Source organism: Aethalodelphis obliquidens, unplaced genomic scaffold (genome assembly GCF_003676395.1).
Source record: "Aethalodelphis obliquidens isolate GAN/ISIS:26980383/991018 unplaced genomic scaffold, ASM367639v1 scaffold15, whole genome shotgun sequence".
Lineage (NCBI taxonomy): Eukaryota > Metazoa > Chordata > Mammalia > Artiodactyla > Delphinidae > Aethalodelphis > Aethalodelphis obliquidens.
This window is the reverse complement of record NW_020837959.1, coordinates 32,118,827-32,141,041: the sequence shown is the minus strand read 5'-3', so window position 1 is coordinate 32,141,041 and position 22,215 is coordinate 32,118,827. Positions and strand designations below refer to the sequence as shown.

General features: G+C 33.9%; 1 protein-coding gene across 5 annotated transcripts in view; it reads left to right on the top strand.

Annotated features, from left to right (window-relative positions):
- Nucleotides 1-22,215, top strand: part of PIBF1 (progesterone immunomodulatory binding factor 1) — a 213,458-nt gene that overhangs the window by 130,326 nt on the left and 60,917 nt on the right. For all 5 annotated transcript variants that reach the window (XR_003434692.1, XM_027116085.1, XM_027116086.1 and 2 more), the window contains 3 exons: nt 3,261-3,411; nt 9,863-9,953; nt 17,183-17,285. Coding sequence is in view for 4 of the 5 variants with exons in the window: in XM_027116085.1 (XP_026971886.1) it covers nt 3,261-3,411; nt 9,863-9,953; nt 17,183-17,285 (345 nt within the window). In the remaining variant the exon portion in view is untranslated. The remainder of the gene's footprint in view (nt 1-3,260; nt 3,412-9,862; nt 9,954-17,182; nt 17,286-22,215) is intronic.

The window sequence follows — 22,215 nt, the reverse complement described above, 5'->3', positions numbered from 1 at the left end:
ACCCACTTGGTCTGTGGATGCAGGTGACTAATAATTATTGTGTTCTCTTGTGTAAAGGTCTTACATGGAAAAACAACTTTGTAAAAAATATTATGATTCTAAAAACTTTGGTTGATGAAACTGAAGCTGTAGGGGAGTTTCTTTACAGCTTCTCCTTTGTTAAACTAGGATCTTTGAGAGGACAAGGACTGTGTATTTATTACTGTGTCACCAATGCCTAACACAGCGCCTCACTCATGGTGGATGTTCAATAAGTATTTAATGAGTGAGTGACTGGTTTGATGAAAGCTAATATAATACCATTGTTTGAATCCATTTTTCTGATAGCAGAAGGTATCTTAGACAATTGTTATTTATAATGAATTTAGAGAGAAATAATTTTGTGAAAGGTAGAGATTGCTATAATTATGTACTTTTCAGTGGCTTTTACCCAGTATTCTCATTGATTTATAACTTGGGAACAGTTTGTTTCATTTTTTCGTAATTATCAATTGCCAAAAGCTTTCAAAATACTGGCTTTATATTTTTCTCTCTTTTTAAAGCAATTATTGACCTGTAATTTTGTATTTTCATTCATTTTATATATGTGTTATCTATATAATTTTGTATTATCATTATTAAAAGGAAGGAGATATCCACTGTGAAAGCTTGATATTTAATGGATTCCTAAAAGCCGTTGACCCATTTTTTGCATTCGTGTTTAAACTCAAATGTTCATAGACTGGTTTTTTCCTAAAGAATCTTTAATGTAATAGCCTTCCATGGGTCCAAGAATCAAGTTCTTCAATGGCTTTTCAGAAACTGTAATAAATTTTTTCATAGCAGCCACTCAGACAAATCCATAATAAAGGAGAATTCACTACCATGGGGTACTGAGGTATTGGAAGGTACCCCAAATCAAAAGTTTCTGACAATCTCTTCTCTATGTTATGAATGAGAATTTTAAATTGTACCTCTCAATTTAATACTACTTTTAAAGTCTCTTTTTAAAATAGTATTTTATGAAATATCTCATCTTCAACATTTTGATTCTTTATCTCTTTAGATATGCATTTTTTCTTTGTGTGGTATTTTTATTGGAGAAAGTGGGGTACAGATGAAAGGTATCAGCTGTGCTGTAGGAATTGCCATTTAACACTATCCTTACTGATCCTCTCTTTGACAAGGAATTCAGCCACCAGATTCTTAATTACATCGCAATGTAGTGAACTCTCCGAAAGCTCCAGATTGTTAAACTGTGCGGTGATTTTGTTATAATAAATTCCCTAGAAAACATTTCCAGCCAGCAAGAATGAATAATGCTAAAACAGGAATTTTCTTTTTCTGACCCAATCAGGGACACTAGAAATCATACTACAGATATTATTCCCATGTTATTCTTTCTCTGCCCTTCAAAGGAATGTATTTGGAGGGTGGGAATGATGTTTAGTTTATCTAGGGTTGGGGGAGGGGGGGTTAATTAATTTATTTATTTGTTTGGCCGCACCGTGCAGCATGTGGGAGCTTAGTTCCCCAACCAGGGATCAAACCCATGCCCTCTGCACTGGGAGCACGGAGTCTTAACCACTGGACCACCAGGGAAGTCCCTCAGGGGGGGAGTTCTGATGGAAATAATTGAAGAAAATGAGATGGAATAGATTAAAAGAATATTAAATCAAAATTTCTGCTTGTTAAAAACTGTAAATAGATCTTCCACATCTTCTTTTTTACCATCACAGGAAGCACACAATCACATACATTTGTTAAGGTGAACTTTATCATTAGAGAAACTAATAGAAAATTCAGAATAATTAAAGCAGTACATCTCATTTTTACAAACCATTTAATACAAAGTTCTCATAGTTGTATTTCCTGCAATGGTAGTAATATTTTTCAGCACTTTTACTATGTTCTAGGTACTCTGCTAAGCACTGTGAGTTTATCCTCTCACGTAATTCTTCCAGCAATATTCTGAGGTAGGCATAGAAAGAATAATTACCTAAGATCACAACGAATAAGTGTCAAAGCCAAAACTGAAATCCAAATCTTTCTGGCTCCAAACCATATTCTTACCATAATATTCTATTGCTTCTCAGGAAATACTACATTACTTATGTTGTGTTAGGAAGTAAGTGTAATACCACCCCATAATTTAGTCTGTACTAGTAAGTAAACTTTCTAGATAGTTGGAATTTAATGTAAGCATTAGAACATTCCTTTGTTACTAGAAATGTCTCCTGTTTTAGTGAATTCATTATTGTCACCCTAGTGATTCCTTCAATGAGTTACCATAGGAAAATTCAGGATTTTTTGTTCTTACATAAAATAACTCCAATTTCCATGTCTTTTATATCTCTTTTTAATAATTTTTTAGCCTTTCTTTCTATACAAAGGCATTTTCTGATACTGCCCCGAGTAGCACTTCACATTTACATTTTGATTTGCTGCTTTGAATTTTTGATTGTTCAGCAAACCAAAAATCTTATTAAAACCATGGTAAGAGTAAATGAAATAGGACTTCCCTGGTGGCGCAGTGGTTAAGAATCCGCCTGCCAGTGCAGGGGACACAGGTTCGAGCCCTGGTCCGGGAAGATCCCATATGCCACGGAGCAACTAAGCCTGTGTGCCACAACTACTGAGCCTGCGCTCTAAAGCCCGCACGCTACAACTACTGAGCCCATGTGCCACAACTACTGAAGACTGCACACCTAAAGCCCATGCCCCGCAACAAGAGAAGCCACTGCAATGAGAAGCCCACGCACCGCAGCGAAGAGTAGCCCCTACTCACTGCAACTAGAGAAAGCCTGCACACAGCAGCGAAGACCCAATGCAGACATAAATAAATAAATAAATTTTAAAAAGACTAAATGAAATAATCTCTGGTGAAAAACTGAAGGACTCATTATGAGTGTATAATTTTTACATACAGCTCTGTAAGCCTTTCTCAAATACCTGTAGTCACCAGATAAATAACCTCCACCTAGGTGAGGAGTATAGCATTATTGTATTTTTTGAATTCTAATAAGCAAATGCTAATGTTACTCCTATAACTATCACTAAGTTTTAATTTTTTTTTAATTTATATAATAAAGTGCTTCATAATTTTCATTTAAAAGCAAATTATTTTCCTCAGAAATAAATGTATTTTACCTCCTCAGTCATCTTAATTGAGCTACTTCATGTCTAAATCATTAAAAAAAAATTTTGTATCATGTTTTTTTTTGTCTTAACCGTCAACCTATTTAATTCTGCTTTTGCAATTTTTTTTCTTCCACTCTTAGGTTTTAACTAAAGAATTTTATAGTCTCCAAGCCTCTTCTGAAAAACGTATTACCGAACTTCAAGCACAGAACTCTGAACATCAGGCAAGGCTAGACATTTATGAGAAACTGGAAAAAGAGCTTGATGAAATAATAATGCAAACTGCAGAAAGTAAGTCTCCCACCACTCCACACACAGCTTTTTTTTCTGGCAGCACAAGGAACCTGATATTGTTTCTAAAACTGCTTTGCTATATTTCTTTGAAATATAACTTGTAACTTTTTGTTTGAAAGAATACTTGACATTTTAAAAATTAGTTAACTTTGGACTTCCCTGGTGGCGCAGTGGCTTAGAGTCTGCCTGGCAGTGCAGGGGACACAGGTTCAAGCCCTGGTCTGGGAAGATCCCACATGCCACAGAGCAGCTAAGTCTGTGCACCACAACTACTGAGCCTGCACTCTAGAGCCCGCGAGCCACAACTACTGAAGCCCATGCTCCTAGAGCCCGTGTTCCGCAACAAGAGAAGCCACTGCAATGAGAAACCTGCGCACCGTAACAAATAATAGCCTCACTCACCGCAACTAGAGAAAGCCTGTGCGCAGCAACGAAGACCCAAAACAGCCTAATTAATTAATTATTTTTTAAAAATTAGTTAACTTTAATTCTAGTAGTTGAGATCAAAAAAAATATAACTATGATCGATTTTATCTTTTCACTTATTTACCTCACTCATTCAGCAATAAAGTGATTACATATGCCAAGGTTTTATCTTTTCATTTATTTAGCTCATTCATTAAACAATTATTAAGTGAATACATATGCCAGGATCTGGGGATATGGAGTTCATGCGATAATTCTTGCTTATAGGTATTCCTAGTCTAGTCTGCTGGGAGAGACAAACATATTAACAGATAATTAAAGTGCTATTAGCAAGAGAGAGGCAGTTCTTGGTGTAAGTACAGAAGAGATCTTGAGTTAATTCCATGTTGGAGGTGAGGAATCCCTGAGAGGGGAGATGACATTTGAATGAGGGACAGATAGAAATTGAGGGACAGATAGAAATTGAAGGACAGATAGAAATTCATTGCATACACTGTGTTATAGACTTTGACTTTAATTTCTACTTCTTTTTTTTCCTCTTATTGTCTGTCTTCCAGTGTTGTCCCTGACTCCAAGGGAATATTCTAAATTAACATTTCACCATTGACTGTGATGTTTGCTACAGTGCATTATTTCTGTTCAGAAGTTAGAAATAATAGTGGCATTCTTATAAAAATGGGTTTAAAAACTTCAGTTGAAGTTGAGGTTGACTTTATATGGGGCACCTTTTCTCGTAAAGACTGTATTGTGTTGATAGCCCAGTTTAAGAAAAACTTGTTTTATTCCTATCATTGCCTTTTTTTTAAAATTTCCAAGGCCAGTGTCTGATAATTACAATAGTTTCCAAATTTATCTTCAGTTTCTTCATGGAGTCTGAGTAATCTTTATAAAATACAGATTTGATCATACCATGCACCTGCTTTAATTCCCCTATCAACTTTAAACAGCCTAAAGTCAAATTCCTTAGCATGTCTTTTTATGATTAGACTTATTTATCTTTGTACTTTTTTATGCCTTGCCATTTCCTATCATATTGCATTATTTTGAAAGTTCCATACTTCTGTTTCTCTATAGTTTTGCAGATATCCCTCTGTCTAAACAAATTAGGAGTAGAAGAGAACTTCCTCAATCTGATAAAAGGTATCTACAAAAAACGTACAGCTAATATTATACCTAATGATGAAATATCAAATGCTTTCCCTTTAAAGGAGAGAACCAGGCAAGGATTTCTATTTTCATAACTTACATTAAACATTGTATTTGAACTCCTAGCCCGTGAACTAAGGCAAGAAAGGAAAAATAAGTATAAAGATCGGAAAGGAATAGGAAGACTGTATTTTCAGATTACAAAGCAATCACTAACACTGATAAGTAAATTTGACAGGCTATAATAATTACACAGAAATATACTAGAAGCTCAGACTTCCCTGGTGGTGCCGTGGTTAAGAATCCACCTGCCAGTGCAGGGGACATGGGTTCGATCCCTGGTCGGGGAACTGAGATCCCACATGCTGCAGAGCAACTAAGCCTGTGCGCCACAACTACTGAGCCTGCGCTCTAGAGCCCGCGAGCCATGACTACTGAGCCCGTGCACCACAACTACTGAAGCCTGCATGCCCTAGAGGCCACACACTGAAACTACTGAGCCCATGCACCTCAACTACTGAAGCCCGCATGCTTTAGGGCCTGCGTGCCCCAACTACTGAGCCCACACGCTACAACTACTGAAGCCCACGCACATGGAGCCCATGCTCCTCAACAAGAGAAGCCACCGCAATGAGAAGCCTGCGCACTGCAACAAAGAGTAGCCCCCGCTTGCTGCAACTAGAGAAAGCCCCTGCTCAGCTACAAAGACCCAATGCAGCCAAAAATAAATAAAATTAAAATATATATATATATATATATATATATATATACACACACACACAGACACACTAGAAGCAAACAATTGGAAAAAGAAATTTAAAAAGCAATTTCATTTACAATAGTATCAAAAAACATAAAATGTGTAGGAATAGATTGAACAACATGAAATACAAACCATTGCTAAGAAAAATTAAAGAAGACTTGCTAAAACATCAATAGATACATCATGAATTCTATAAAATCAATATCGTCCTAATCATAATTCCTTTTTCTTTTTAACATTTTTGTATTCCATTTATGTGGAAATTCAAAGGACTTATTAAAAGGTCTACTTTTAATAATACCAGGGCACACCTACCAGAATGGCTGAAATTAGCAAGACTGGTTATACCAGACGTTGGTGAGACTGTGGAAGAACTGACACTTTGTTATAAAACCAAACAGCCTATCCAGTGATCCAGCAATTTCATTCCTAGTTATTTGCCTAAAGGCAAAGAAAACATATGCATACTAGAATAACCAAAATAATTTTGAAAAAAAAAGAACAAGATTGGAAGAGTTACACTTCAAGACTTAATATAAAGCTACAGCATCAAGCTAGTATACTACTGACATAAAGAAAGACAAATACAACAACAAAATGGAATAGAGAACTAAGAAAGAGACCCACACTTGTCTGATTATTTGATTTTTAATAAAGGAAGCATACCATTCAGCTAGAGAAAGGAAAGTTTGTTCAATAAATGGTGCTTGGGCTTCCCTGGTGGCGCAGTGGTTGAGAGTCCTCCTGCCAATGCAGGGGCCACGGGTTTGTGCCCCGGTCCGGGAAGATCCCACATGCCGTGGAGCAGCTAGGCCCGTGAGCCATGGCCGCTGAGCCTGCGTGTCCGGAGCCTGTGCTCCGTAACATGAGAGGCCACAACAGCGAGAGGCCCGCGTACCGCCAAAAAAAAAAAAAAAAAATTCATGTTTGAGTGGACCCAAGCAGTTCAAACCCTGTTGTTCAAGGGTCAACTATTTATATTTCTCAAAATTCGTTGAATGATAGACTTAAGATTTGTACCTTTCACCATATGTAAATTTTATTTTTAGAAAAGAACTATAAGTAATATTCAACTGTAGTTGATGATTTACATGTTGAACTGTTTGGAGGTGAAGGCACAGGTCTGCAACTTAATTTGAAATGCATCAAAAAAATAAGATGAATTCATGAATGGATACAGTGACAGATAAATGTGTGAGAAATAAATATAGTACGATGTTTAATTTTGAATCCAGATGTTGGATATATGAGTGTACACTTCTTTCAGCTTTTCCATGAGTGTAAATATTTTCTAAACAAAATCTTTAGAAAAGATACATAAATTAATTTTTTGCTATGATATTTTATAAACCATCTTAAAAGTATCTTAAAATAAAATACATTTGCTTGTACTTGGAAGATTAGTAAACTAGGTTCTTTTCTATCTGTTGACATTGGAAATTAGAATATTCCTATCCTTGTTTAACGAGTACTTACTGATTAAACAAAATTTGTAAGATGTAAGTGCAAAACATTCTTTTTTAGTACTATAGTGTGTACAATATTCAAAGGATTATCATCTAATTCAGCTGAGATGAAGATGGTTAGACTTCATTTGTTAAGGTGTAACCATGGCAAATTACAGTATCCTGTTTACACTTGAATTGCTTTTTGTAATCAAATAAGTTTAATATTTGTATATTTGAGGAGTTTCGTTTTCAAAGATCGTCATCAGATTGTTAAAAGTACAGGTATTGTCTAGAAGCTAAATAAATTTTTTTTAAATATCAGATTTCTAATTGTCAAATTGAGGGACCTACTCTCCAACCTCATCCTACTTGTAACCTCTGCTGGGCATTTGTCACATTTCTCAAAACTCTTCTCTTGCTTAAGTCACCTGCCTTTGATTGTTTCTTCTCCGTCGCTTTTGTTGTCTCTTCTTTTATCTAACTGTTTCTGGTTCCCAGGGTTTTTTTTTTTTCCCCTCATCCTCTTCAATTCTTACTTACCTACTTTCTGGATAATTTTATCCCTTTCCACAATTTCAGTTACTGGCCACAGGCTAGTGATTCCACAGGTCTGTATGGAATTCTTGCAGTCATTGAAGATGTAACATTATTTATATTTTCCCTTCCTTCCCTAAGACGTATTAATTTTCTTGTATTCTCGATCTGTTAGTAAGGTTAAAGTCTGTCTAATTACCCAACTAGCTTTTGTCAACCTTGATTCCTCCCTCATCCTATCTAGTGCCTCATCTCACCTGCATACCTACTCATTTGTCTAGAATCCAGGTTCGTTTCTCCATCCTCCATTGCTATTATGGACCAAGTCACAACTGGATTATTACTATAACCTGTAAGGAGTTCTCTGTGCTACCAATCTAGGTCACCCTTTTCCCATTATTGGAATTTTTTTTCCTATAATATCAGCATCAACAACAAAAATCTATTGGTCATGTCACTTACCTGTACTAATCTCTTAATTTCTTGTTGTCTCTAGAATAAAATCCAGACTCTTTAGCCTAGCAAACAAGACTTTAGTCCCATTCACAGTTGGAACTTGGCCTCCCTTTCTACTACTATTGTTTTCCAGACTAACTTCAGCCACTTTTCTCACAATTACTGAAACTTCACAGCTCTGTGCCTTTACACATTGCAGTTCCTTCCTGCACGTTCTCTGTGAATGTCATTCTCCCCATACCTTCCTAATGCCTCTAGCATGGGAAAAATAGTGGTACTAAGGCACATTCATATCTCTTTAGTACCATTTGCCATTTTGTGTAGGACATTGTTTCTGTAATTAAATCACCACTAGAATAGTTAGCCCATGAGTTATTAATCCAGTAAGTATTAAACTCAAATTTAAGTTGTCCATCAATATCTGATGGGTTTTTGAGATGTTAGCTAAATTTACCCCTCTTTCTTCTGACCTTAGAACTATTTAAGAGAAACAAGCGTCAGATAGGTATCTAAATGCCTGCTCTAGTTCTGATAGAGCTGGATTGGAGAAGCCAACTTGGATCTGAGCAATGATAGATGTTACTATCAGCAATGGCACATAGGATCTCTTGCTTACACTTGTCCCTCATAACTACTAATCCTACCTCTGAAAACTGATCTTGGTTCACTGTGAATAGGGTCAAAATTGAAGAAAAAAAAAAACACTTATGAATATTCCTGAAATGTTTACTACAGAAGGATCAAACAACAAATAAGTGCATATTACAGTGATAGGCCTGCAAATAGCTTCACTTACTAATGTAAAATATTTGGCTTTATTTTAAACCTGAAACATTTCTGAAAGTAGGTTTCTCTTTTTGACATTAAAATACTGGTTATTGATGAATAATGTTATAAAAATTGTTATATGTCATGAACTGCTTTAAATTTAAATTTTAAACCTTTTTTAAAGGTTTAAAAAACCTTTAGCTTTTATAGCCTTTGATTAAATATTTTTTCATCTCAACTTACAGTAAATTGTCATCGCATTTAAACGTTTTACCCATAAAACATTAACCTGTTAGTTAAAATTCCTCTGGGGGAGTGGTGTGACAATAGCAAAATTTAGAAGTAAATGGTGTTACTGTGTTTTCTGTAATTTTTTTTTAAATGCCATCAATAGATTCTTAGGACTGTACATTTTCCTCACAGAGTAGCCTACTTAAATGCATAATTTCATTATTGCAAGTTAGGATAAAGTTGTTCTTCTGATAAAATAATGAACATCTTTCCTAATTAAAAATAATCATTTCTCCTAATCAAGAAAAGAAGTAATGAAATTGAGTTTATCATTACTTTTTCAGAAGTACATAACATACATTTCATGCAGAAAGCCTTTGAACCTCAGAGTAAATAACATCTGTATTATTATGCTTTATAACAAGAAAACTTAACGTGTCATATGATGCAGTCCCTTACTAAACCTTTTAAAAATTGATGGAACAAATCCAAGCAAGCATATACTTTACGAAATAACTGTGCTGCTGCTTACAAATGGTCTGCTTGAGGTTATGCATTAGCCCTTTTAAATGTTCTTATGCTCCTTAATTCCTTATTATGACCTCTTTTATTTTCACTTCTGCCATACTTTTTAAGAAAAAAAATATTTCACATTGTACACTTCAATATTTTCCAGTTGAAAATGAAGATGAGGCTGAAAGGATTCTTTTTTCTTATGGCTATGGTGCTAATGTTCCCACAACAGCCAAAAGACGACTAAAGCAAAGGTAAAATCAATATATATTCATTTCACTTATCCGTTCAAGCTAAATGTAATTACATTGTGCTTTTTGATGAGGTACTGAGTGGAGTGACAAAATAAAGTTACTTTATTCTTAGTATGCATAAATATTAAATTGCTCACAAACACAGTAAGTAATAATCATGCATTTCATGTATTTTTAAGTGAGTTTAATGTTGGGTAGAATGTAAGTGTACATTAGAATTTTCCTAGAATTGGATTCAGTGATAATGACACCATTTTAAATTTATTTTCATCATAATTTCAGGTGAGTTACAAATGCTTTTTTGTACCAACAGTTTTCAGGTTAAAATTAATGAATTATGCTTCCTTTTTTTTTCACTTGTTTTTTATTCACCTGTCTACATTCCTTGATGTATACTTGAGAGAGAGAAAAAGAAAGAGATTGGGAGAGAGAGATAGAGCTAGCATATATACTGTGATTGAAAGTATAAAACACTTTGTGAAGACCAAGAAAATATTTAGACGATCCACTAGTTATTTGTTGAGATACTATTTAAAGTATACTAAGAGAAAATTGTACCTATGTTAATTGGTTTTCTAGTGACCTAACTCCTAACTCCTTTCTCCCACCTGAACTCATACTGCTTTGCAGAAAGAGCCCTGCTTGCTACCATAACAAATCTAAATGTTTCTATCAGACTTCTAAGCCCTTCCATGTGGCCCTACCTCTCCAGCCTTATTTACCTCTCTACCCCAGATGAGGGTAGTATATCTGTCTGCCTATAATGTCTATTTTCCACATACCATACAACAGAGCATTTGTCTTATCTCACTAGCTCTCATTTTCCATATTGTTTCCCCAGCTAGATGGAAAGTTCCTCAAGGTCAGCAACTACATCTTATTCTTGTTTATTCTCCATTGTCCCTACCTAGCATGGTGTAAGATACCTAGTAGAAATGTCTCTTCATCTGAGTATTTGAGGATTCAGAGCTGCTATCTGTTATTTTTACATGAATAGATTTAAACATTTAGAGACATTACACACTAAGTAAGAAAAACAATTCATCTTAATTCTAATACTTTTGTAGAAACTTTGGCTCAGAGGGTAACGGCTCTTTACAGCTATCTAAAGTGATGTAAGATATAGACCATTTTATGAGAAGTAACAATAGGATGCTTAGAATTTAAGTTTCTTACTGGTTACACTGAACAGATCAAGGGTAGAAGACTACCAGATATCAAATTGTAGTTGGAATGGTTAATTCTGTTTAGTGAAGATGCAAGTATTTCTAAATTATGTATTACTTGAAAAAATCGGTTATAGTCCCATTCCATTCCCATTCTCCCCTGAGTCCCTCCTGAGGGTGACCTAGGATAATTTGTGATTTTCAGCATATCTCTGTTTTTGAGCATTATGTTGCCAAGGGAGGAATAGAAATGTAGTTTTGTGGGCAAGCGACTTTTTTATCAGTGGCAAATGATTGGTGAAATGCTAAAAACGGAAATTTGAAGGAGGAAGTCCATTCTCTTCTCTATTTTATCATCTGATTCCTTCAAAAGAATCTTGGTCACAAGAAGAAAAAAGAATTTTTCTGTTGTAAGCTTTCTTTCTTTAGCCCCCAAATGCTGAGTTCTTCTAAAATTGAAAGCAATTATTACTATTATCTTACTATTTTTTTAAGAATTTCCAAAACAGATGTTGATTTCTTAATATTGAGATTGAAGATTTAAGGAACCACAACTGATTTATATTCTGAATAATCTTAACTGTCCAAATATTTCTAAAGATTTTATCACTGAGCTATCTATGTGCCTTGAACAAGTGCCTAATGGGCATGCTATTAATATCTCCTACCAGCTGGTGCCAGGCATTCTTCTCATGATGAACCAGAGGGTTATTTTGAGGAAGTGCTTCTGAGGTCATCTAAACTGAGTGAAGGGAAAGTAAGTCTAGATAGCCAAAGAGGACATTTATGCATTCCTTTGCACATTCATTCAACAACTTCTATTGAGTGCCTGCTGTATGCACAAAATCGACCAATGGCAAAGAAGATCCCTGTTTAGGGTCTGATGCATTTCTGAAGTTTGCAAAGTCCATATTTGATTTCTTAATGGATATTTGTAAAGAAGTCAATGGCTTTGTGCTCTAAGTTTAATTTATTTAAGATGAAAGCAATATAACCTTCAAGAGAATCTATATTTAATTTGTCACATTTGAAATTAAAGCAATGGAAGCTTAAGGTGAATTATAAAATAACTCAGTCATAATGGCAAATGAAATATTTGCATAATAAAGTTTTCATTATACATCAGCACATTTCAAAATATATTAAAATTTCAAAGGAACTTATTTCTCATCTGCTACACAATATATCCCATTCATACTAAATTTGATTTAAAATTTCATATATTCAACAACCAGAATTAAATATTTTAGGGTAACACTTAATTGGAGGGGATTTCTGATTATAAAAATAATATATGTTTATTTTAGAATATTAGGAAAATTACCAGTAATCCTACTGTCCAAAGATAGCCATTCAAAAATGTATACAGATACATATATTTTCTTATGTATTTAGGGTATTATTGTATGTAACTTAGAAATTTAATTTTTTATCTTATAATTTCACCCTGAACATTTTCTTATATCATTGAATATTCTTCAAAAAGGTAATTTTTAATGGTTATACACAACTTTAATTTTTAGGCCTTCTGTTTTTGAGTGCCATATTGCTGTTAGTAAATTGGATAGCCACTGAAAATTTTCACTAGTTACCTATTGCCACCCAATGTATATTATGAAATTAAAATGAGAAAATGGATGCAAAGAAGTTCACCACACAGTGAGTGCCTGGCGTAGAGTAGGTGTCCAATAAAAGTTTGTTATGTCAATTAATGTTTCTTAACATAAATAGATCACACAGTTGATTTTCGAGGTAAAGCCAATGTTCCAGAAACTTTAATGAGGCACAAGGTGAGTTTTCATTTAAAACAATTTTGTTTTAAAATTTTAATGAGACCTCTTGAAATAATTAGTGGAAACAACTCCTGGACATGAAACTAGTTTTAGATTCACTTTCTTTGATATTAATCAGTTTCTTAAGACATAGACCATAATGCTAGTTTCCAATAAAGAAGTAACAAAACTAATTTTTCAAAATTAGTTTGAAAAATAACTTCCAAAAGTGTATCTTAAACACATTATAATTGTTAAAGAAGGTTACTCACATTTTGAATTTTCAGTAGAGATATGAACAGTAACTAAATATTGCATTAAGCTTTCTGGGACAAAGTTGTGGAAAGTTAAAAGGGCATATACAATTAAAGTCGCTTAAAATAAAAAAGGCTCTTCTTGACTAAACTTGAAAATCTGAAGTAATGTTTTTGTTTTGGTAGTGATTGTTTTGAAAATAGCAAACAAGATTTTCTAGTTGCATGTTTTGGTTATGCTCTTTAACCTGTAACACTAAATGGGTAACACCCAGGCACTAATGTGGCCTTAGTGTGTGCTTCTCTGTTTGTTTTGGCATATCTGAATGTGGAGACTTTTCTGAAGGTTTTTAAACCTTTCAAATTGCAAGATTTACTGCATACTATTGATCTTTGTTTTAGTTTCTGTCTAGTTTTATAAAGAGCTTTAAGTTGAAACTTTCACAGTAGACTAATCTTTATAATAAAGGAAAAAATAAAGCAGAGGAAGCTTTTATTTTCCTAGCAAACTTTTGTGCATAATGAAATTTTGTTTTCATCTCCTTTATTCTCACATGTGTGAGTTCTCATTTTCCTCCTTAGAGAAAGTTTTGCTTATTTCATTTGGGTTGGTTTTAGAAACCTTTAAAAAGTTATTGCTAATCTACTCATGATCAACTTGAAAGTTTAAACCTATAGAAAAACTAGAAAAAAACTCATATAACTATAGGTAATCATAATGCACCACTATTTAGTCCTCAGTAACTGCCAAGAAAGCAGTCAGTGCAGGGAGCAACCTTGTGCTTTCTGAAGCTGAAATCGTTCTGGCCCATGTACCCTTTTTTTGAACCATTTTTCCATGCCATGCTAATTGAGACAGGACTCTGACCTGTTAAAACTGAAAAAGAGCAAAAAACCAAATGTTATTTCAGACCAAGTAACTAATTAGCAGGTAACTAAGTACCTACACTTATTTATTTGGAGTTTTGGTAATACTAAGAGAACCATCCAATATTGAAGGACTCAGGACAGAGCATCAGTCCTCCACTGTGTTCTGATATCTCAGATATAAATGGAGGTCGGCCATGTTCACACTGCCTGGGCTAGGCTACTATGAAACTATATGTGATAATCAGAAGTACTGACTGCCATTGACAAATCCAAGAGGATAACTTTTATTTTGAGTCAAGAGGTGCTGAGAGAGCTAAGATGTAACCCTTGGGGAAGTAATTTTACCAGATAAGAGGTGAAGTTTTAGTTTAAAATTCAAATACAAAACTATACTCTTGTGGTATTGGTTTCTAGTTGATGTAAAACTTAATGTTGGTGCAGGTAAAAATCACATGGCAGTTATATAATTACAAAGAAGAATTGTATGCTGTACGTACGTGTCCCAACAGAGAGCCTGTAAAAGCAGTGCTTTCTTGAGGAATTCAGTACTAAATAAATAAATAAATAACCAAACAAACAAACAAACTTTATCAGGAGTCATTTCCCCTAACTGTATCCATGGTTACTCATTATAAAAAAACTCATTAAAGATTTGTTTTCATAGTATGTACATTGTCGTTAAGGAGACATAAACTCAGCTAGTTGAGCAATTCTTCTTTTGTCTTGCTTTGAATTTCAGTTAAACTAAACTCCCCTCCTGTCTTCTGACTTCTAATATCCCAGATTTCTAAACAGAATCCACCTATAGCACCAAATCACTCAGCACAACAATGTGCCACATTTAAAAGTTTAGGAGGTTGAAATATGGAAGCGGTGAATTGGTATCTGTGACATTTGCCTTCTTCCCTTATAAACTTTATGCTCTTTTTTATTACTAGTTCAATGCTTAGATGCTGAGCATTAGTTGTACTTTAATATTGAGACTCTGCAACCTTGGAATATGGTTTGAAGCAATTTGAGCAAAATTCTAGCATTTGAGCAAAATTTACTTAAAATCAGTCAGGAAGGATTTAGTAAGTGCCCCCTCTGTTCAGCACACACCACAGAGGGTAAGTCTTCATTTAAATTGTATCTGTTGGGGGAAAAAAAATGAACACCTGAAAGACTATCAAGAAATATCTAAAACCATATAATTTAGCACTGTATTCTGTGCCAGCCTATGTCAGTCAGAGGAATAGAGATCAGTGAAGGCTGGCCTGGTCAGAAATGGAGGAAGTGGACCTCGGAGAGAGCCTTCCAGAAAAAGCTGGGCTCCCAATCAGTGGAATAACCTATCTTCTCCAGACTGGAGGACCAACAGAGGTACAGTGGAAGGAATATACAAAACATGTTTATGGGACATTAAGCAGAGTAGACATTAATGGAAAATAGGTTGGTTCTGTTGAGATTTTGGGAGGCCGTGATATTTTTAGGTAATTTAGATGTAGAATAGAGTTAACCACGTAGGTAAGATTTGAAGTGAATGGTAAAAGGACATAAACATCAATTTATTAAATAAGAAATACAAATGTCTGACAAATGTAGAGATGTTTAACCTCACAAATTTAATTTAAAATAAGATTCTATTGTTTATATGTAAAGTTAGCAAAACTTTTAAAGATTGATATTGCCCAGTGTTGGCTAGGGCATAAAGAAACAGGAGGTCTTGTATAAAGTTCATTCACTGAACAGTTTATTACTGAACAGATTATTATTGTACCAGGTATTCTCCAAGGCACTTAGAATACGTTAGAAAACAAATTTTAAAAAAATTTCTGTCATTGGAGAACTTTCATTCTAGTTCATAGGAACTAGATATATCAATCTAGTTCCAATCTAGTTCATAGGAACTGAGCCTAGATGCGTACCGCAAAAAAAAAAAAAAAAAAAAATGACTGACAGAAAACGGGACTGTGTCTTTTCCATCTCTGACTCCAACTGATTATTAAGGCAAAATCTCATGCCAGTTGAAAGGATAGGAATTTAGATATGAGCATATCTAAATAAGCTACCCAATTCACTGTATAACAAAAGAACTCATCTTTTTCATTTGGAATAACAAGTTCTTAGAAATAGATGTATAGGGTGACATTTAGCATTTTTTTTTCAGAGTTTTGTATGAATTCCTTTATCTGATGTTAGGAAATATTTGAAATACAATGGAATTATTTCTGTCCTATAATTTCTTTTAGAACAAAAATATTTTACTTCTTGTCATTGTAAAACATCTGCCTTCTCAGTTTCTACAGATTTTGCAATTCAGAGATTAATGGGTTAAGTCACATAGAATATGAAAATGTGATAAATATTAAATTTTTAAGTTTCTGGAATTACAGAGAGGGGCTTTGGAGCACCATCTGTTCTCAACATTATTAGCAGATTTTTTAAAGAATTATGCCCCAGTGGTTAGTAGGGATGATTTTATGATTCTTATAGCTAAACCTTTTTTTCTTAATTATGTCTTAAAAGTAGAATTGGGACATTTTACATTTAATGTGATTTAAAATACTAAAGATTACACTCAATACAATAAGTTGTGATCATCTTGTGATGATCACAGTGTGATCTTTTAGTGGTTTCTTTTAATACAGAATTGTTGCCTTTACTGTTAGACATCTGTCTCCACTTTTCAGACATCTTTTCCATCTCTTTTTTCAATAGAAAATCTATTCAGTTGTGTTTTGTATTATAAAATGCATTATGTTGTCTGAGGAAAACACTGATGCTGTTAGTTACTGTTTCAACTAATTGCCTTATTTGTTTGTAAATGGTAAATTTTTATAAAAATGAAGAAAAGCTGTGAATTGCTTTCTTGCGGTCTTTTCAAGCAAGTATCATAATGTAACTTTCCACTTTTATAGCAAGGGCTAGAAACTATTACTGTGATAATCAATATATCACAGTTACATTATTATGCAGATTTTTAATGTTACTTTCAAATTTTGAGTTGTTGGGATATTGGTCTTCCACTGTTGACACCTGAAAATATTATTCGACTCCATATTTTTCCTGTTAATATTTAAGTATTATTAGGAAATGGTTAGTTTTCAAGCACACAAACACATTTTGAGTATTTGAGATAGTATTCCTCTTTTGTAAGCATTAATTTTCTTATTCCATTCTCCTAGTGTCCATTTGGCAAGAAGAGTGCTTCAGTTAGAAAAACGAAACTCGATGGTTCTAAAAGACCTGGAACATCAAAAGAACCAAGTAACACAGCTTTCACAAGAGGTAAATAACCTAAATAAAAGAAACACATATAAAGAACCACAGTGTTCATTTTAATTCCTTGTTACTCCTTTATGTATTTTCTGAGCAGTTTTAAAATAAGCTGTTCGCTAGTATAAGATGATTTTACAAGCTATGAAACTAACTTAATGGTAAAGCCTTATAAAACAACTTAAAGTGTATGGCAAAACCTAAGATCAAAAGAGAGATTAAATGCCCAGACTAAATATAAATGCAGACTAGACAGACAAAGCTTTGATTTCTGCAAATATCAACTGGCAAAACAAGTTTGGCAAATTTTGGTAGCATTTTAAGTTTTTAACTAAAACCTCATTTTTAAAATAGATTTCTTTTTGCCTTCTTTGATAAAAAATCACTTATCTATTAAACACACTTGACTTGGTATACACTTAAGCTCTCACAGTCTTTGGTATATGATAGTTCCCAAATTATACTTATTCTTTAAAAATCAGATTCATAATTATTTTTCTTAGCATTCTATTGTATCATTTAAAGAATATATATACATTTTATATAGTATTTCCAATCTTCTTATTTAATCACTATCTAATTACACTTTATATGCTTCTAAAATTCAAGTAATGAAACAATTCAAACCAAAGATGCTACCTCCCTAGGGTTCTTTATTTCCTGAGCTTCAGCATAACAAGTTTCTCTGTGTTAATATTTTGGATCTTATAATAAAGGAACTTTAAAGGCATATATTAAAAATTATTAATACATACCATGTATTCTGCATTTGTTTTCCTACAGACCTATTCACATTTGTCTATTTGGTGCCTTCTATTTAATGTGCTTTTAATACTGTAACATTAGAAGGATCGTTATGCTCAAATTTCAAAAGACAAGAAATATATCATGTGACGCCAGTACCTGACTCAGAGTTAATGCTCAAGGTGGAAGCAGTGTTGTGCTGGCCACTGTTAACAACAGGCTGTCCAGGCAGGGGTGTGAGGGATGGTTCTAATTTGTAGCATTTGCTTATATCTGTGGCATAAATATTCCCACCATGACTAACTTCAGGCCTCCAACATAACATTACTAAACACGGAGTAGAGAAAAGATGCTCAGTAGCAAACATGATGTTTCCACCACACAGATATTGTACAATAGACATGTAAACTGAAGAGCATAGATAATAGTAAAATTAAAATTGTTGAGTTTTTGAGTATTTGGGTTTTTTTAATAAAATTTGTTTTATTAAAAATCTAAATAATTTTTAATAATAGTGATGTTTAACAACCAGCTCACAAATTTCCAAAAACTTTACCAGCCATCTCTCACAAACTGCTACAAGCCAGCTCCACTACTGGCTTGGAACTGGGTGGAACCATGGAAGGATATATAAATAAGTGAATTACTAAAGAAACAAATGAACCTCTGTTTGTTAATATATTCTAGATCCCTCGTGTTTGTTTTAATTTCAGAATAACCTATCAAAAATATTTCTCTTAAAAATATTAACATTCCTATAAACTTATACATATGTCTTTATATTGCTTTTCTTAAAAACCATCTTCCTGAGCACTTCAGTTAATGAAACAAGAATTTCTAAATGGGACACACCCCTATACAAATTGTAGGGGAGAAGCATAAGAAATTAAGTGTTCTGGTAATGAAGTATAATTAACTTTGTGTGAGGCAATTTTTTAGAAAGCTGTTGGCATATTAGAAAAAGATGTAAATATTGAAATATCTGTGATATGAAATGGTATGATACCTGGAATTTGCTTTAAAATGTTCCATGAAAAGGTGAGGGGAGCTCAATAGATAAAACAAGAATCTCAAAATGTTGATAATGATTGAAGCTTGGTGACAGGTACATATAGATTCATTATTCAGTTCTGTACTTTTGTGTGTGTTTGAAATTTTTTCGTAAGACATATGGAGAATCAGTACCCTAAATTAAAAGGTCTGTGCTGACTGTAGCATATAATTTTTCCCTTGAGATTGAAAAAAAAAGCGTTATAATTTGAAATATTCCATGGATTTTACTTTTGTCTGCCTCACAAAAATTGCTTGCTTAAATTGAAAAACAATGGCATAAACTAATTAGCTGAAAGATGGTACTATTAGATTGCTTCTATACCAATAGACTATTCATGATAGATGGTGAAAAAAACAGAGAAGGAAAGTTTTTCAGAATCTGTATTTTTTTGAGCAGGTTATATATTTAAACTAGCTTGGAGTTTTTGAGAATAATATGGAGATGAAACTCAAATGACTGATATTAGAATTAACAATAATTTATATGCTATTCAAAATATGTCTGAGATTATACATAAATGAATTGCCAAAATTAAAGTGCTAAAAAATATTCAAAATGAAAACAAATACTCCTTTTATAGCAGCTTTATTGAGTCATAATTGATATAAACTAAATTGCACAAATTTAAGCTGTACAATATAACTTTCAACACGTATAACCATGAAACGATCACCAAAATGAAGGTAATGAATGCATGCGTCACCGCCAAAGAGCCCCTTAGGAATCTCTCTCTCCCAGCCCTCTCCACCCGCAACCTTGTCCCCAAGCAACCACTGATTTGCATTCTGTCACTGTAGATTAGTTTGCATTTCTTAGACTTTTATATAAATGGAATCAATATATACGTTATGTACATACATATACACACACACGCACACACGCACACACTACTTTTTTTAAGTCTTCTTTCATTCTGCAGAATTATTTCAAGATTTGTCCATAGTTCATTCCTTTTCATTGCTGAGTAACATTCCATTGTATGAATTTACAACAACTGTTCATCCATTCACCTGTTGGTAGATATTTTGGGTTATTTCCAGTTTTTATCTATTATAAATAAAGCTGATATGAACATCCATGTACAGGTCTTTATATGAACATATGCTTCTGTTTCTCTGGGGTAAATACCTGGGAGTGAAATAGCTGGATCATATAGTAGGTATCTAATGTTTTAAGAAACTGCCAAACTGTTTTCCAAATGTTCGTATTATTTACTCTTTCCACCAACAGCCTATGAAAGTTCTAGTTCCTCTACATCCTTGCAAAGACTGGATATGGTCAGTCTTTTTAAGTTCAGCCATTCTAATGGGTGTGTAGTGGTATCTCATTGTAGTTTTAATTTGCATTTCCCTAATGATTCATAATTGTTGAACATCTTTTCATGTGCTTCTTTGCCCTTTGTTGTTTCTTATTGGGAGAAGTGTTCAAATTTTTTGCTCATTATATCAGATTGTTTTCTTATTATTGAGTTTTGAGAATTATTTGTATATTCTAGATACAAGTCTCTTATCAGCTATATGATTTGCAAATATTTTCTCCCCCTCCATGGCCTGTCTTCCCATTTCTTTAACAGTGTTTTTTGAAGAGCAGAAGTTTTTATCTTGTCCATTTTTTCAGTTCATTCTTTTTTGGACTGCGTTTTGGGTGTTGTATCTAAAATATCTTTACCTAACTCAGGGTCACAGTGTTTTTATATGTGTTTTCCTTTTTTTTTTTTGCGGTACGCGGGCCTCTCACTGTTGTGACCTCTCCCGTTGCGGAGCACAGGCTCCGGACGCGCAGGCTCAGTGGCCATGGCTCACGGGCCCAGCCGCTCCGCGGCATGTGGGATCTTCCCGGACCGGGGCACGAACCCGTGTCCCCTGCATCGGCAGGCAGACTCTCAGCCACTGTGCCACCAGGGAAGCCCTGTGATCCATTTTTAATGTTTGTTAAGTGTGTAAGATATAGATTGAACTTCATTTATTTGCATATTAAAACCAAATTGTTCTAATATCGTTTGTTGAAAAAAGACCCTTGTTGAAAATCAGTTTAAAAATCTGTGTGAGTCTGTTTCTGGACTCTCTGTCTGTTCCAATTATCTCTTTGTCTTTCTTTATGACAGTACCACACCATCTTGATTACTGTAGCTTTATAATGTCTTGAAATTAGGTGGCACTGGTCCTCCAACTCTGTTCAGGTTCAAAGCTTTTTGGCTATTCTGTGTCCTTTTCATTTCCATATGAATTCTATAATCATTTTTACAAAAAAAAAAAAGCTCTCTGTGATTTTGATTGGGATTGCATTGAGTCTGTGGATGAAATGAGGAAAATTGGCATCTTAATAATATGAATATTATGACCATGAACCCATTATATCTTTCCATTTATTTAGATCTTCTTTAATTTCTCTTAGTGGTGTTATTTTTTAGTTTTTATTTTAAAGTTTCACATCTTTTGACTAGTGTTAACAGGGTATGTGTTTTTCCGTCCTTTAACTTTTAACTTGTTTATGTCTTACAGTTGTCTTATAGGCAGCATATATAATTGTATCTTGCTTTTTTATCCAGTCTGACAAAATACAACTTTTAACTGGAGTTTGGAGAACGTTTACATTTAATGTGTTTATTGTTATGGTTATTTTTAAGTCTGTTATCTTGCTATTTGTTTTTTATTTGTCCTAGCTATCCTTCCCCCCTCCCTTTTATTTCCTTGCCCTCTTTTGGATTAACTGAATATTTTTTATCACTTTATCTCACTTTATCTCATTGTTGGCTGATTGGCAGTAGCTCTTTGTTATTATAGTGGTTGCTTGAGATTATACTATATACATCTTTAACTTATCACCACCCAGTTTCATGTCATACTTTACTACCCCATGCATAGATTAAAAACTGTACCATAATACGTACTTTCCTATGTCCCCACCCAGCCTTTGTGCGCCCATTGTCACATATTCTATTTATACATGTATAAGCCTCACATTAAATTGCTATCATTTTTACTTTATCTTTTAAAGAAGTATAATAATATGAAGAAAATGTATTACATTTAACCAAATAGTTACCATGACTTGTGTTCTTTATTCCTTTGTGTAAATCCAAATTTCTACCTGGCATCACATTGCTTCTGATTCATCTACTTCTTTTAACAATACTTATAGAGC